A 16,878-nucleotide genomic window follows, 5' to 3' on the forward strand; every position below is an offset into this window, starting at 1 on the left:
CAAATGTTTACCAATTTTGTGTAGATTTATGTAATTTGAGACAGTCAGGTCTACGCAGATGATGTGCACATGCAGAAAAACCTTGTCACCAATACTAATGAAACTGTCCATACAAAAAAATTCACTCATTTGGACAATAATCTGTTCTAGAAACAACTGTAACTAGGCTAATGGAGTCTAGAGTTTCTCTCTTCCATAATTTCACTCTTTTAGATCATGTCCGAGAACCATCTGGGCCTTGGAGTTACAGTTAGATAGACTTGGGTTGCATTATAAGAACTGCTGTATCTACCAACAAGTAACAAGACAGATTACCACCACAAGGGGTTGGTAAAAAAATAAAATAAAAATCACCTCTAAAAATAAAAAGTTTCCAAAAAAACAGTTGGTGGGTGTTTAGTATTTGTGAATGCTTGATGTGGGACTGTAAACTGATCCTGTCATAGTTTCTGGATTCAAACAATGATGTTTTCAAAAATGAAAGTCAGTCCAAGTGACCAGACATGAAATTCTCCAAGACAACTGATAAATGCAAGCTGGAGCTACTCTTAACTAAACACCTGAATATGAAATTAGTACACAGGCCTTCTGTAACCTGCACCATCATAAATCAAATAGCAAATGTCACTGTAAATGAATATTTTGTTAATTATTTCTTAAAGACAGCTGTATTTATGACAGATAGAAAGAATAATAAAATTGGTAACAGACGTATCTTTGATAGGCCAAAAAGGCAATTCAGACATCCAACCTATACATAATCTCTTCATGAATGACAAAAGAAAACTTGCAAAGAAACTGAACCATTATTATGGAATTCCAACATCACCTTAAGAAGGGACTTAGAATGAGGTGTCTTTCTAAAAAGAACACAAGAATACACAAGAAAACTGTAAACAAGTTTTTAATTGATGTACATTTTACCTCTTTGCTGGCCTAGCTAAGGTGGCGGCAACAGGCAAGGCTATTTTAAAAAACAGAAACTGCAAGTGATGGCTCAAAGAGAAGGCTCATCGGATCTCTCCCATGTGTCTCAAGACATGAGAACTAAGTTTTACAACATCTGGTATTAAAAAAAATAATTACCTGAACTATACAAACAAAAGATGATCCATAAACAAGGAGGATTAGAAACTACTGGAAGCAAACTAGAATGAAGATCCATAGCAGGCTACAAAGTCAATGCAGCACATATCAAACGGATTAAAAACTGATGGATAGATCTCAAAAAGAAAGTGTAAATGGGGAATCATCATACAGTGAGGGCAGCAATGTGAGGTCACACAAGGCTATATTCTTGGCCCAATACTATTCAATATCTTAATTAATGAGCTAGAAGAAAACAAAATCATTGCTGGGAAAGTTTACAGATGATACAAAAATTGGTAGAGTGGTAAATAATGATAAGGACAGGTCAGTTCAACAGAATTATCTGAGATTGCATGGTAAGACGGGCTCACAAGAACATGTTTTAATAAAGCTAAATATGAGGTCACAGAACTAGGAACCAAAAATGGAGGTCACATTTGCAGGATGGAAGACTGTATTCGGAAATCAGTAACTCAGAAAAAGACTTACACATCATGCTGGATAACCAACTAAAGAGCAAAGTGGTGGCTAAGAAAGCAGATGCAATGTTTGGATGTATACATAGGGGAATAGAAAGTAGAATTAGGGAGGTGTTATTTCCATGGCATAAGAGCATTAGTGAGACCATTACTGGAATGCCATTTTCCAGTTCTGGTGTCCACACTATAAAAAGCGCTCGGATAAATTGGAAAGGGTTCAGAAAAGTGCCACAAGAATTATATGAGATCTGGAAAAAGCTGACTTACAGTGAAAGGCCAAAGAAGCTCAATCTGTTTATTTTAACAAAGAGGTTAGAGGTGATTCAAAGAGAAGATTTCTGATAGTACAGAGCTCTTTAATCTAGTAAGCAAAGGCATAAAGACACAACAAGATCCAATGGTTAGAAGCTGAAGCTAAACAAATACAGACTAGGAATATGACACTGTTTTTAGAGAGAGAGAGAGAAAAGAATGTGGCAATTAACCACTGGATTAATCACCAATTTAGAAATACAATTTATTTCCAGGATATGTAGTGGATTTTCCATCACCTGAAATCTACATAAAAACTGGATGTCTTGCTAAAAGATGCATTTTTCCTCAATGAAAAGTAATGACTTTGATGCAGGAATCACCAGTAAAAAAAAATCTATGGCCTTTGTTATGTTGGAGGTCAAACTAGATGACAATAATGGTCCCTTCTGACCTTAAAATCTATTCCATGTTATACTCAACAGTTAAAAATGATGTAATTCTAGTCCTCAAGGAAACCGTAGACTTCAATGCCAATAGGAGAACAGGAAATAAGGGGTTTAAAAGGATTGAATAAGCTAAATGTCATCTTCTAAGTTCTCCCTACTGTCCTTCGACAAGCTTCTGAAATGGAGAGGCAGACTGAAGTTTTCACCAGTTGACTCTGGTGAGGCTGGAAAGAGATGTCACATTCAGAAACCTGCTTTGGGGCTTTTGCAAGGCTCAGATAGGAAGACTGATCACCTTAATTTTACTTTAATTAACCACTTCCCCATACTACAAAAATAATCCAACTCTAGCACAATCTCTAGAAAGCAAGGATGCAAAGAAATCTGAAAGAGTCACTAGCAATAAACAATAAAACAAGGCTATATTTAGTTTTTCTAAAGAAAACCTTCAAATTAAAAAATCCTATGAAACCTGCTAACCCAGGAACACTCCCAGATCTTTTAATGTACAAGAGGCAAGAAGGAAGGGAAGCAGGATGAGGAAAAGTTAGGGTTTGTCTACATGATGCATTAGCATGTCATGCACTAACATACCAATGTGGACCCTACTGGCGCACAATACAATTTCTCTATTATATGTTAATGTAGTGCTGTTTGAAACAGGACTACATTAACATAAACTAGGGAACTTTTGGTGTGCACCAGCAGGGTCCACACAGGCCAGTTAGTGTGCACTAGAATTTACACCCTGTGGTGAGGACTAATCCACCATGTAGACAAGATCTTAGATTACAGTAAACAGGGTTATGGTTGAATAATAATGCTAGTCAAAAGCGTTAACATTTTTGCAAAATTTGTTCCTGATTTTAGACTGACTGTACTGAGATATTTTGTTGGGGGAGGGGGTGGGGCACAGCGGCGGTGTGGGGTCATGTCATCTTTTCAGTATTGTGCAAAACAGAACTGTTCCTAAAAGAATGTAGCGCATAAGAGCTTCAAAACGAGGCCAGTTTCCTTCTGATGCTGAATGAAATGTATTTTGCCTGAAGACAGTCACTCAGTGTATCCAGATCTAACTGATAATCGTGGATAACTCTGTGAAAATACATGTAGTGGCTTCACACAGTTCAGAAGCCAATGTCCCAGCCCTTCCTGTCTGAGAAATGACTATCCTTCAATTATAAATTGAGAGGAAAAATGACCTTGTACAGAAGGCAGATATAATCATTGATCCACCTGGCCACAGCTGACTTGGAGGCTTCTGGCCTCTTTATTGAACCCCTGGAAAAAAAATATGAAGAGCCCTAAGTGTTCCTGAAAATCTTCATTCTTTCTAGATAAAACTGAATTACTCCACTGCATCCAAGGAATGAAGTTTCTCAGGGAATGAGATTCCTGGTCTGAGACAAGCTAACTTAACAATTGAGTAATATGGAATATGAGATTAATTTGTGTAATAAACCATAGTTAAGGTCAAAATATAATTCTATTGGCAAAAAATTCAAGGAGGGTTAATAACTACTGAACTTGGGTAACCCCATTCACACAAGAAAGCTACATGGAATCAAAATGGCTACTTTACAAGAAAGCAGATGAAAGGAAGGCACAACATATGTTGGCAACAATTTTACATATGTCTGGTTGTACATAGTTTCCATCTACTTATCCTTTCAAAATTTTTTAAACTGTACAGAATGTTTGTCTAAAAAAGTTTTTTGCTTATGAGCACACAGCAAATATTTATGAATTCAATTTTTTTCAAAAGAAAATTCCTTCTCATTCCAAAATAAAATTTTATTTTCCTATGCTTCTAGAAACTTCATATGACAATGTATGAGTCATAATTATCTCATACTTAAAGGGACATCCCAAACTTGAATTTTTTTTAAATTCACTTTCTGATAGAACATCCTTTAATACCTCATACTGATAAAACAATTCCCTTGAAAAAAGTGGCTAAAGGTTATTCTGCTCTTCTGTTGCTTATAAAGGTCTTATAAGGGTCTTTTCAGAAAGAGAGAAACTAAGACCCTGATCCTGCAAATACTTAGGCACACATAACTTTAAAGCTAAATATTTGTCTCCACAATTACGCTGTTCCATTTTCACTTAGGATTGAATGCTCTGGGTTTGAAATCTACTTACACAGATTCTGCATCTTTTTCTTTCTTAATTATTCCTGATAAACCAAATGCCTTTCTTTTCCTTGGTTTGATCCCTACAGAATAAATGTTTATCATTAGAAGACCACCAAGTGAATTTATATTTAACAATATAGATAATACATTTATGAACACAATTCTCTGTTTAACATTTACAATTCTGTTTAACATAACATTTATGTCCATCTTTAATACATTTATTGTGAATACTTTTTTTTAAATGGCTCAGATTTGTTTTTGATTCTCTCTCCCCACTAATTTGGGGGAGAGGGTATGTAAGATTTACAGCTGATTTGATGGATACTGCTCAATGAATCCATAATCTTATATTATTTACACCAATGCAAGACGGTGGGCATTTCAGAGAGAATGGGTAAAACTGACAATACAGCAGTAAATGTCATGAAGATTCCTCTACAAAAAAAAGCTTTATAAAATAAGATGACATGCCACAGAGTCTTATTGTAGTTTTCTATATTGTATTAATAAATTATCAGAAGCATGGAATGGGCAATACCACAGATCATCTAGTTTATTCAACTGCCAAAACCCTAAACCTTTCAAATGCTGCAATAAGTAGTCAAGGAGGAAAACTAGTCTGACTTCCCTTGTAAACCTGGAACTAAATTAGTGGAGTCAAAAGATTTGCAGCATACTTACAACAAAATAGGGAACTGAATAAAAATTATTCCAAAGGTTAAAGTCCTTTGTATCATAACAATAAATATGTTCTGCATAGTAAAACTGACTTTGAATTGTACATGATACAAATATAATTACTACAAGTTTTATTTTATAATGATCTTATGTGTCAAAATTAGTTTTAATCAGACACAATATCAGACTCCTCTCCTGGATTTATGCTGGATTTACTTCTTCCACAGATCTGAAAAAATGGGACTGACTATATGCCTCCACAAACAGCTGGGTAGGATGCAAAACTATGCCTTTTATTCCAGTCTTACCAAATATCCTCTTAATTTAAAGCAAGCTGTATTTTTAGGAAGGCAGTTTTATAATCTGGATATCTGGAACAATAAGTCAACAACTGTTCTCCCAGTTTGAAAATAATGTTACGAAATGACAATGTTCCCCTTACTAGTAGCACATTAGGTGCATGGACACAGCAGAGGGATTTCCCCAGTCTTGGAAATTTTCTGGCTGAGAAAACTAGTGTCCTTTTATAATCAGGAAGCTACAACTCAGCCAATTATAAAATAAAAAGGAGGCAAACTGATGGAATCCTTCCCCTCTGGAGAAATAATAATTCTTCAGTGTATGATCTGATATTCATTTTCCATCTAGTCTATTTCAGAAAGCACTCTTTTTCTTGTCCCTTATCAAACTAAAAAACTATAGGTCTCAAAATGGTGCTTCCCTGATCAACTGTCAGAATATTATGAAAGTCCTTCCATTGTAGTTTTGGCAATTTACTTTAACACTTGGAAGTTATCCAATCATTTGAGGTCCAATATTCTAGAAACAGAGGGCCAGACTAGGGATCACAACCAAATGGTTATGGATGGAAGTACAGCCGTTTATGAGAAACATTTTGATCCCTTGGCAATTGGACATAAAGAGTGTAAAATAGTGGTATTGGATGTTTTCTTGAATATCAGTTTAAAACAAATAATGCATTACCCAAAAATATCATTTACTTATTAGCCTTTCAAATGATTTAAAAGTAGAGTAACAGTTTTATGTAATGTGTTGAAAACCCTTCATACCCTGGGTTCCATTTTTTAATTTACACACACATCATTTAAAAAATATCTATCTATACAGATATATCTTCATGCAGACATTAACAAAATTATGCAACAACTTTACTGCAGGAACTCACCTTCAACTGCACTAGCTGTGTTGCATTCTTCAAATTCGATAAGGCCTTAAAGGAAGAACATTGAACATTAATATAAATCTAACTTAGCTATTAGTTTTAATTTTAAAAGGCATTTTCTGAGATGTTTTGAAAGTGGCATCTTTTTCTTCCAAACAGACTGGATAGTTTGTTTGCAGTTGTTGTTGTGGCTGTGTTGGTCTCAGGGTACTAGCGAGACAAGGTACGTGAAGTAATGATACTACCTAACTCTGAATAGTCTTGTTAAGATCCAGTTTACATCTCAGACACCCCTAACTGCACCGTGATCAGTTAAGTTGCACAATCATACAAATATAATGATAAACATATAATTAAATAACTAACATGATAGTAAGGTTTCAAATTTGAATATTCAGATATCAGGGCAACAATATTACATGGTCCGGATCCATACAGAATGTGTGTGACTACCAATAAGAATATTGCAAGTACAATTTAATGTATGTTACATTCAAAGTAGCTAAGTTAACACTGCATTTAGGACACCTAAACTTTTACCTTTTATTGACTGTATATTCAAATTTGCAAGCATATTATTATATTAATATTAAGTTTTTAATTTAATGTTTTTTTAACGAGAAAAGAGAAACGAAAAGAAAAGTCAAAATGGGAAAGAAAGACATGGCTCCAGCACTACAGTGGCATACAAATCTGTTTTATTCAAGTTTATTCTTCTCTTTTTTTTCCAGTTTATTTTGTGCATTTGACAGCTCCTTGTTTGTAGTTAGCTCTCCTGTTTACCCTGAAGGGTCAATTATTTTGATGACAAATCGTTTTGTTTGGGTTGGTCTTTTATATTGCAAGAGCAGAGACACAAATATTTTTTTTAAAAATAGAGAAAATATTGTAAACATGACAAAAATACCAGAAGGCATCAGGACAGGTGCAATACTTAAATTACTTGTAACTCATTGTTTCAAACAGAGTATAGATTTCAAGCAGTCAGTATCCTTTTAACAATGGTGTTCACTATCCTGGACACTACACTTTAGACACAGAGGGTATATATACGCTGCAATGTAAGCCTGTGCTTGAGGCCCCCCTCCTTGCATCTAACATTGCTAACCAGGGCACAGACCCCAGGTCCCAGGACCCTGAAGGATCCAAGCTCTAATTAAGCCGGGACCCAGGATCCAAGACCTATTGCTTTACAAGGTAGATGAAGTCCGGCTTGACTTGGGTCCTGGGAGTCTGCTGGAAATATCCCACAATTCCATGGACAACTTCCTTATTCCTCTCTATCCCAACAATGTGCCACCCACTCTACTGAAAATGGAAGCCACCCTCACCCCCTTTGCAAACTGCGGCAGCTCAAATCAGCGTTAACCCATTCTCTACTGTTCACGGATCTGTAAGCACACTATCAGAGAGCCTCCTGGGCTTACAGTGGAGAGTGAACTCATCAAGACTTTTGTGAGGTGCTATCTGGTCAAGTGTAGGGCAGGCAGTAAAGCTTTCCCACAGTGCACCACAGTCCTAGAGCTAAAGTGGCCACATTTCAGGGAAGGGACAGGCACATGCTAGGGACTCTGGGATTTCGTTACTTTGACTTGGGTCTGCACACTTTGGTGTGGATCCCAGAGCCCTAGGTTTGGGCATAATTTAGAAAAATCTTAAACAGCATTAAAATACAATGTAGACGCTCAAGCCCAGGGCTCCTCAATGTGGGTCAGCTGATGCAATTCCCATTAACCCTGGGCTTATATTGCAGTGTAGACATACCCTAAGTTCTTTGGGGGCAGGGACTGTCCCTTCTATGTGTTTGTACAGTGCCTATTATAATGGGCCCAACCTCTGCATGTGTGTACGAACACACATGATATTTATATTATGTGTAAGGTAGGAAAAGTATTGTTTTCAAATCCCATACTCAAACCAAAGAACTTATTTTTCTTCTCAGACTTTAAAATAAATTACCACTTTTAGGTAAAAAGAAAAGGAGGACTTGTGGCACCTTAGAGACTAACGAATTTATTTGAGCATAAGCTTTTGTGAGCTACTAAAACCTCTCCAACGCATCATCAAGGATCTACAACCTATCCTGAAGGACGACCCATCACTCTCACAGATCTTGGGAGACAGGCCAGTCCTTGCTTACAGACAGCCCCCCAACCTGAAGCAAATACTCACCAGCAACCACACACCACACAACAGAACCACTAACCCAGGAACCTATCCTTACAACAAAGCCCGTTGACAACCATATCCACATATCTATTCAGGGGACATCATCATAGGGCCTAATCACATCAGCCACACTATCAGAGGCTTGTTCACTTGCACATCTACCAATGTGATATATGCCATCATGTGCCAGCAATGCCCCTCTGCCATGCACATTGGTCAAATTGGACAGTCTCTATGTAAAAGAATAAATGGACACAAATCAGACGTCAAGAATTATAACATTCAAAAACCAGTCAGAGAACACTTCAATCTCTTTGGTCACTTGATTACAGACTTAAAAGTGGCAATTCTTCAACAAAAAAACCTCCAAAAACGGACTCCAACAAGAGACTGCTGAATTGGAATTAATTTGCAAACTGGATACAATTAACTTAGGCTTGAATAAAGACTGGGAGTGGATGGGTCATTACACAAAGTAGAACTATTTCCCCATGTTTATCCCTCCCCCCGGATGTTCCTCAGACGTTCTTGTCAACTGCTGGAAATGGCCCACCTTGATTATCACTACAAAAGGTTCCCCCCAACCCCCGCTCTCCTGCTGGTAATAGCTCACCTCAAGTGATCACTCTCGTTATAGTTGTGTATGATAACACCCATTGTTTCATGTTCTCTGTGTATATAAATCCCCCCATTGTATTTTCCACTGAATGCATCAGATGAGGTGAGCTGTAGCTCACGAAAGCTTATGCTCAGATAAATTTATTAGTCTCTAAGTTGCCACAAGTCCTCCTTTTCTTTTTGTGGATACAGACTAACACGGCCGCTACTCTGAAACCTGTCACTTTTAGGCAGAGATCCAAGCCTGGAGAAACTAAATTACAATCACTGAAAACAGGGTGTTAGAATGGAAAGATTTATACAATCTTAAATACAGAAGTTGTTCCCATTCTCACTATAAGAAGGCTTTCGTAATAAGCAATACTTTGAGACTGCCTTTTTGTCATATTTTGAGTTTTACTGTATTAGAAATACAAGAAAGTTGTGCATCTTTCAGAATGTTTTGATCTAGATTAGAAAAAATGCAAAAAATACTAGTGGTGCGCTAGAGCATTTTTTTTTTTTTTTTTACTGTTTTGACTGGTACTCATTACAAAATGAATGAGTCATTCTTAAATGAGGACGAGAAGGAGGTGGGGCTAGGGGTCCCACAGGGTCTACACAGCAGCTAGTGGGGTGACAGCACTGAGACAGGGTCTGCATGGGGGAGGCTCCCCAACTCCCTAACTATCCCTTACCCTCCCCACAAAAAACCTGTACGTCTCCCACCCACACACAATATTTACTCTCCAGGTTTATTCCCAGGCTCCTTACCTTTCCCTGAGCTCCCCCATTACCCCCTGACTCCCCCAAGCCTTTGCACTGCTTCTGAGGGGTGCAAGAATTACGTTTCTGTATTGTAGTTTAAATGAATTATTACTCAAAGCTCTGTATTAATATGCCTAGTAAGGAATCTATTTGTCAAAAAAAAAATCTGGAATCTTTTGTTGTCTGTATTGTTACAGTCATACTTGCTGACAAGTATTTTGAAATAAATTACCAAAATAATTGAAACTGGCATGATTATATTTTGATAAATGAAATAGCAGATTTTGCAGAATTTTAAAATACTGTATTGTATGCAGAATTTTAAATTTTTTGTCACAGAATAAGAGGAGTAAGACAAGCATGCTGCAAGTTTCAGGTTTTTTTAAACAGTATAATATACAAAATTATACTGTAATTAGAGAAGATATCACACTTCAACACTTTAAGACTTCATTAACAACCCATCACAGCTTCTGTATTTTATCCATTCCACCTGCTACCACCTGCCTTTGAAGATTATTTCACAGTCTAATACATCTAATATTTCAATAGACTTAAACATCTATTCTACTCGTGTTTTGGGTATCTTGAGGAAGACTACTTATTGTACTAGAATGTACCGAAGTGTATATAGTGCACAAATGGATGCAAGAATAGACACTGCTGAAGTACAGCCGGAGGGTTACAAAAGGGTGTAAAACTGAGACCAGATCATCATCCACCAAAACAGATCACTATCTCCTAGGCAACGAGCGACAGTAGAAGGTGTTACGCATGGACACTGCTATTCGACAGCTCAACATCAATGAGAAATCCAGAAGCACACCTAAACTGTGTATTGGACTAACTGTGTTTGTGCATCTTCAGCCAATAGAGTCTGCACTGTGAATACAAAAACCTCAAAGTGCTTTCCTCTGTCAACCAACATACCCTTCCTCTTTTTCAGGTTCCGCTTCAACCAGACATTTTTCATTCGTGAGCTGACCTCATCTAAGCACGTGGCCAGCTCGATGGCAGTCACTCTGTCATATGTTGCGTAGGGTAGGAAGAGCTGTGAGTATCTACATGTACTGGCACTGGAATCCACATTGCTTCACCTGTTCTTGTAAAGGTTGTATGGAGATGTTGATGTATATGTGTTCACCTGCTCACCATGACGCAGACAGAAGTCTGTATCAACAACTCCACAATATCCAAGGACTGAATAGAGGACAAAGGAAGAAGCCTACACAGGGTCACCACAGAAGGCTGAAGAAGTCTCAGTATAAATATACTTCTGTTTAGGTGGTGAACTGAGATCCTAGCTGCACAAACTCTATTGCTTATAGACCCCAATGGTGCACAGGCTAACGCCAATAACCCTGGGAGCCAACGATCTAACAGTGAAGATGCATTATCCACTACAGCATCCAAAGAAGAAAAAGTGATGGTTTCTAGGTACAGGATGTAATATTGGTACTGAGAGGGCTAAACCATCTCCTGAAGCAGATTGGCTAGCCAAAGTCTTCAGAATCAGTGCCATAATGGGGCCCTGATCGGAATCTCTAGGTGCTACTGCAGTACAAATTAATAGGAACGTAAGTTAACTGTATTATAATTGAAAAACTGAAATCTCTTCCTTTCTGGCTCACTTAAGATAAGGAAACATAATTCATGTCAATGAGAAGGAACCCTATTCCACCATGCACATGAAATGTGAAATGGCAAAAACATGTTCTCTCATCTATATAATCTAAAGCAATGTGAAAATGAAAGTGGCCAAAATAGAATGTTTGGTAAACGTTCTAAGTTTTTTTTTAATTTTTTTTTGCAACACCAAATATTAGGAAAATTAACTACAGACACTCCCTCTCTCATTTTTGATTACTAATATCTCTATCAATTATATATATACTCTTTTCCTAAACAGATATGTGATTATTCCTCTATGGACTTATGATTTGGCCAGTTCCAGGTTCTAAAATGAAGCTGTTTGAGAGTTATTTCCACACACAAAAAATCTGTAATTTGCATTTATTTTGGGCTTATTCTGATAATTCTAACAGTTGAACTAAATTTCACACTTTGCAAAAAGCTCCTGAACTATCACTCAGTCAGATCAAGCATGGATAGTTTCAGCCTGCAGACAATGGTTTTACCGAAAAGGGAGGGAAAAGCTTGAATAGAACCTTTCTTAACTACAGAATTGTAACTCAGTGCTGCAATCATTCTATTATTATATGACAAATATACATTAAATTCATGAACATAACGTATTTAATAATTAAGTCACAAAATGTAAAAGCTACATTACTAGGAGAAATTTAAATTCACCCACATTGCACATACTATTATGTAGTATTTTAAATTCTTAATTAGACTATTAAATGTTTATATATTTTTATATTCATTATAGATGAGTTATTTTATTAGGAAACAGTTACTTACATTTCCTGAATTTTTTAAAATGTATAATAGTAACATTGTATTAATTGTTCCATTTCATTAAAAAATACAAAGATATTAATAATAGAATCATAGAATATCAGGGTTGGAAGGGACCTCAGGAAGTCATCTAGTCCAACCCCCTGCTCAAAGCTACTAACCAGTGTGCTAAATTTCTGCGATTGGTCAAAGTAAAAAAAAAAAGTTTATACTGATATAACTCTGGAATGTAATTGTAATATAAGTGCACACTCACCTAATTAATAAACACTACATGTCTAAAATACTCCATAATGATGTAGCCAATAAACTAAACAGAAATGATGTACCACACATGGTCTCAAGTATATTGGAAATTGCTTATGTCTTTCTTTCCTTCTAAACACAAATCAGGAGTCTATTACTCAATGAATGCTACCAACATAGTTCATTTCATTTTTTAAAAAAGTCTACTGAAGAAGTTACTACATAGGTCTATTCTAAATGAGAAGCACGTAGATAATACCATGATGCACACTGTAGAAAACAGAGATAAGAAGGAAAACAGTAACAAGGATAGAAAATTTCAGCCAGGCTCAAAAAAAAAAAAAGGGGGGGGGCATTTTAGAAAAGCAGAATGAGTTGTTTTTGTAGTTGAAAAATTATAAATGTTTTTCCTTCAACTTTAAAAAAAAATTTGAGGCCACGTCCAGAAAGTTTCGGTTCAAAAGTAAGATATTTGAGAAAATTATGAGCCATTCAAAATAAGTTTATAATGAAAGTCCATATATAATTTAATAAAATGTTTCAAGAGACACATTCAGGGAAAATTATCACATTTACAATAAGCTGAACTATAGCTCACCACTCTCGCTAACCTTCAAAGCAGAAGGATCAGAAATGTAAAGTTTCAGTGGCCAGCCCTGCCATAGGATATGCATCCTAATTACTTTGATATCAGTGGGAGTCTGGATGCATATCCTGTGACAAGGAGAGGGCCTCAAAATAAGTAAGCTCTTGAAATTGGGTATAAATTATCCCAACCGCACTTAATCAGAAAACAGTTTCAAGATAGGTTAATGAAAGCTTCTAGGTATGCATTCCAGAAGCATTCCAGATAGGGCACAACATGGGAAGCACAGATACAGATGTGGGAGAAACAAGCTAATGAGTGTATAAGGCTAGACTAGAGGCACTGATAGTATGGAAAAGACAGGAGCAATACATCAATTAGGCTAGAGCAAATAAGCAGGGAGTGGCTGAGTTGTAAAGGGCTTTGAGGGCAAGGACAAGAAGCTTGAACTTGATACACTGGAAAAGGGGAAGTCGGTAGAATGACTGAAGGGGTAAGATAACGTGATCAGAACAATGGACAAATTCTACTGAAATTAACCAACTACTACTTGAAATAATTTATTTATTACAAGTAGTATCAATTTAATAAGCCACAGTGTCTTCAACTCATGACATCACTCCTAGAGTATCAGAGTATCTACTGCCTGTCCTCTAGCTAGAAAAGGTGTGCGAATGCATGGAGTTTTGTGACACTTCAAAAAGATAGAAAAGGCTGGCCAAAGATACTGCAATATTAATCTCACTCCAAAACTGCCAGGTCAGCTCTGTTCTTTGTAACAATAACGCTCAATAGTGGTATATAAATCTGCAACTGCTATGATGTATGTAGAATTTACTTTTTAATTCCTGAATGGAAAAGGAAATAAACTATGTCAATAAAATTCTTTGTTTTTTGTCTAGTGGATATTAGGAATATCTTTAAAAGGACGCATTTCATTTCTGAGGAAGATGAACAGACGCAAAGGTTTTTAAATGAAAACAACCTTACACTTGCTACCTAATTAATCTATGAAGTGGCACTAATGTCCTTGAAGACATTTATGTCTCGTCAGCCAGACTGAACAGGTTGCTACAACAAGTCACTAGTATATGCTTTGGGGGAGAGGCTAAGAGAACAATTCTGGCTAAGACTGCAACTATAGATTAGTGGGATAGAATCACTTACACTGCAAAACAAAACCCCCAAAACCAAAACCCAAAATAAAAAACATACACAAGGTAATTCTTTAACAAATAAGAGAGACAAATAATAATTTAAAAACTATTTCAATATTGCTGGCAAAGAAAACATAGAATTATATTGTACATTCAAAAATAGCCTTTGAGATCTCTTGTAAATACACTGGGAAATCCCGACACGTTAAAAAATTAATCAAAATTAAATAGTCAAATTACTTTTTCTACTTAAAATTATCTACTCTTTTATGAACTGCATTTCACTTCATTGCAAAAAAATTTAGCTTTACTTCACAATCAGTTTATATATACATTAATATACACAAGCTTTTTAAAATTTTCATCAACCTAAAACTTATAAAATTGAAAAAGAAAAAATTGCAAAGCTACTTGTAGTTACCAATGTGATAAGACAATATCCTTGTTTTTGAGAAGTTTTTTTTAATTTGACATGAAATCATGCATGAAAGGAGGACAATTTTTTAAAAACTGCATATGCCTCTCATGCCTCTTCAAATGACAAAGCTTTGCGTGCCTGGCTCAGCGCCAGTTGACAGCTCAGCTGGATATCAATGCACATTCTGACCCCCCTTGCAGTGTGTCACTTCTGAATTGTTTTCACAGTAGAAAGTTTATTCAACCTCTCTCTTGAATGCAGTGGACCGACCATCATTCTGCAATTTAATCATAGCAGGACAAGTTATTTTTCTGACAGCACTAAAGCCAGAGAGCAATTCCTAATGAACAGCTTGATACAAGTGGAATTTCAACTGTTTTAGCCTCAATTAATTCTGCTGTCAAAACAAATGATTGCTCTTGGTGCTTAGATGTTAAGCTGAATCACAAAGGTCAATTTTGTGTGTACACAAACACATAGGCAATTTTTTGCTTGCTATCATCTGATGCTATTTCATGTTTATTATCAACAAAAAATTCAAAGTTTTCGAACAGAGAGACCAGAAATGCAAAATAAATTTGTCTAGAGTACCATTTTTAACAGCAACATTACATTTTAACTGCCTGTCTGATGAAAAATGGAAGATAAATCTCTTTCCACATTTGTAAATAAACAGATAGTGAAGGAATCATTTTCTGTTCTAGAACATCTAGTTTTAGAATGACCAATTACTAAAAGTTTATTTTCAGAACTGATCAACTGAAGTGTAAAGGTGAACAGGACTTATCTGTAAGGAAATGTATTTAGAATACAGTATTCATCCTGCCTGGGTCAAGTGGCCTTAAGCAACTACTTGCTCACTAAATCTATTAAATAAAATTTAAATATATGTTTTACTCTATAGCCAATGCACTTCATCTCTGAAAATGAATGAACATATAATAAAAGATATATAATTAACTGAAAGACAAACAAGAAACATTACAACTAAACTGAAAACAGGGCAGGAAAAACTTTGAAAATTAATACTGCTATAATTGCATTCTATTACATTTTATAAGAAAATGTTTCAAAAAGTATAAATAAAGGATTTTTGTGGGTGTCTTATCAAACGAACAAAAGAAAGATGTAACCAGAGCCTGTCCTCATGATTCAACAGAAAGTACTGTGGAACACACAATTGCCTCATCTAGATTCTTATGTGGTTCCCAACATACTACTATTTGAGTGCCTAATCGCAGATTGTCATGCCCCCATGCTTTTAGACTCCGCCACCTTTCTCACCGAGGCCAAAAGACTGTGTGGAATTTCTTTTTTTGTCCATGTTGAACGAAGAAAAATGTCACATTGTTGGGACAAGGACCCCCTCCTTCCAAGAAGAGACAGGGGCAGTAATGGAGCATAAAGTTATTATAATTAATAGTAATAATTTATACAGCACTATTTTTCAGAAGACTCCTGGCATTTCTCTTCCCTTTTACAGATGAAGACATCAATATACAAGGAGGTTGTACATTGCACTTTCACTGTACAAGTCAGTCTCAGGGTCAGGATTAGGATGGAAGAGTTAGTCCCCTTAAACCAGGTTAGAATTTAGCAAACTGTTTATTATCAGCAAGTGAAGATCAAGAAACCACAAATCTCTTGTAATGTTACTCCACTAAACCCAAAGGAGGCAACTGGCTAGCCTTATTCAATTAAAATAAAAATATGTTATTTCTCATTTGGTCTCCAGAGAACTACATAACAAAATTTTCAGTAAAAACACTTGACCACAACGTCAAAAACATACTGGGATATCTACCCTACCAAAGATAGACTTGGAAAGATGAAGAATTCACTATGTTTCAACATTTGACCCGATTATGCCAGCCTAGACAATGGAAACTTCAACAGTAACTTATATAAAGATATACAGATATATATATATAAAAGATATATAGAACAAAAGGATTATAGACTGTATCATGTATGACCCACCTGCTGAAGGCTGCATCTGCAGAGGCTGCCATTGAAAGCCTGTAATGGAATACCTTATTCCAATACATTTATTTACAGATAAGTAATGCACATTTAGAGAGACATACTGTGGAATAATGTTGATAGCTTATCCTCTCTGTATGGTATGACAGCTTTCTTAAAACAGTCTTTAACCTAAAACAACGAAGTCTAAGGAGGCTGTTAAGAATTCATATGGCCCTGTTCCTAAAAAGAATGAATAGGTGATGTGTTTTTAATTTCC

The 16,878-nt window shown here is 36.1% G+C and overlaps 1 protein-coding gene across 1 annotated transcript in view; it reads right to left on the reverse strand.

Moving 5' to 3' along the window:
• Positions 1 to 16,878, reverse strand: part of FCHO2 (FCH and mu domain containing endocytic adaptor 2) — a 230,609-nt gene that overhangs the window by 86,761 nt on the left and 126,970 nt on the right. Inside the window, exons 9-10 of the mRNA XM_077817076.1 lie at positions 6,275 to 6,319; positions 4,415 to 4,487 (exon numbers count right to left, since the gene is read on the reverse strand). Of these exons, the coding sequence (XP_077673202.1) occupies positions 4,415 to 4,487; positions 6,275 to 6,319 (118 nt within the window). The remainder of the gene's footprint in view (positions 1 to 4,414; positions 4,488 to 6,274; positions 6,320 to 16,878) is intronic.

This window comes from Eretmochelys imbricata, chromosome 5 (genome assembly GCF_965152235.1).
Source record: "Eretmochelys imbricata isolate rEreImb1 chromosome 5, rEreImb1.hap1, whole genome shotgun sequence".
Classification (NCBI taxonomy): domain Eukaryota; kingdom Metazoa; phylum Chordata; order Testudines; family Cheloniidae; genus Eretmochelys; species Eretmochelys imbricata.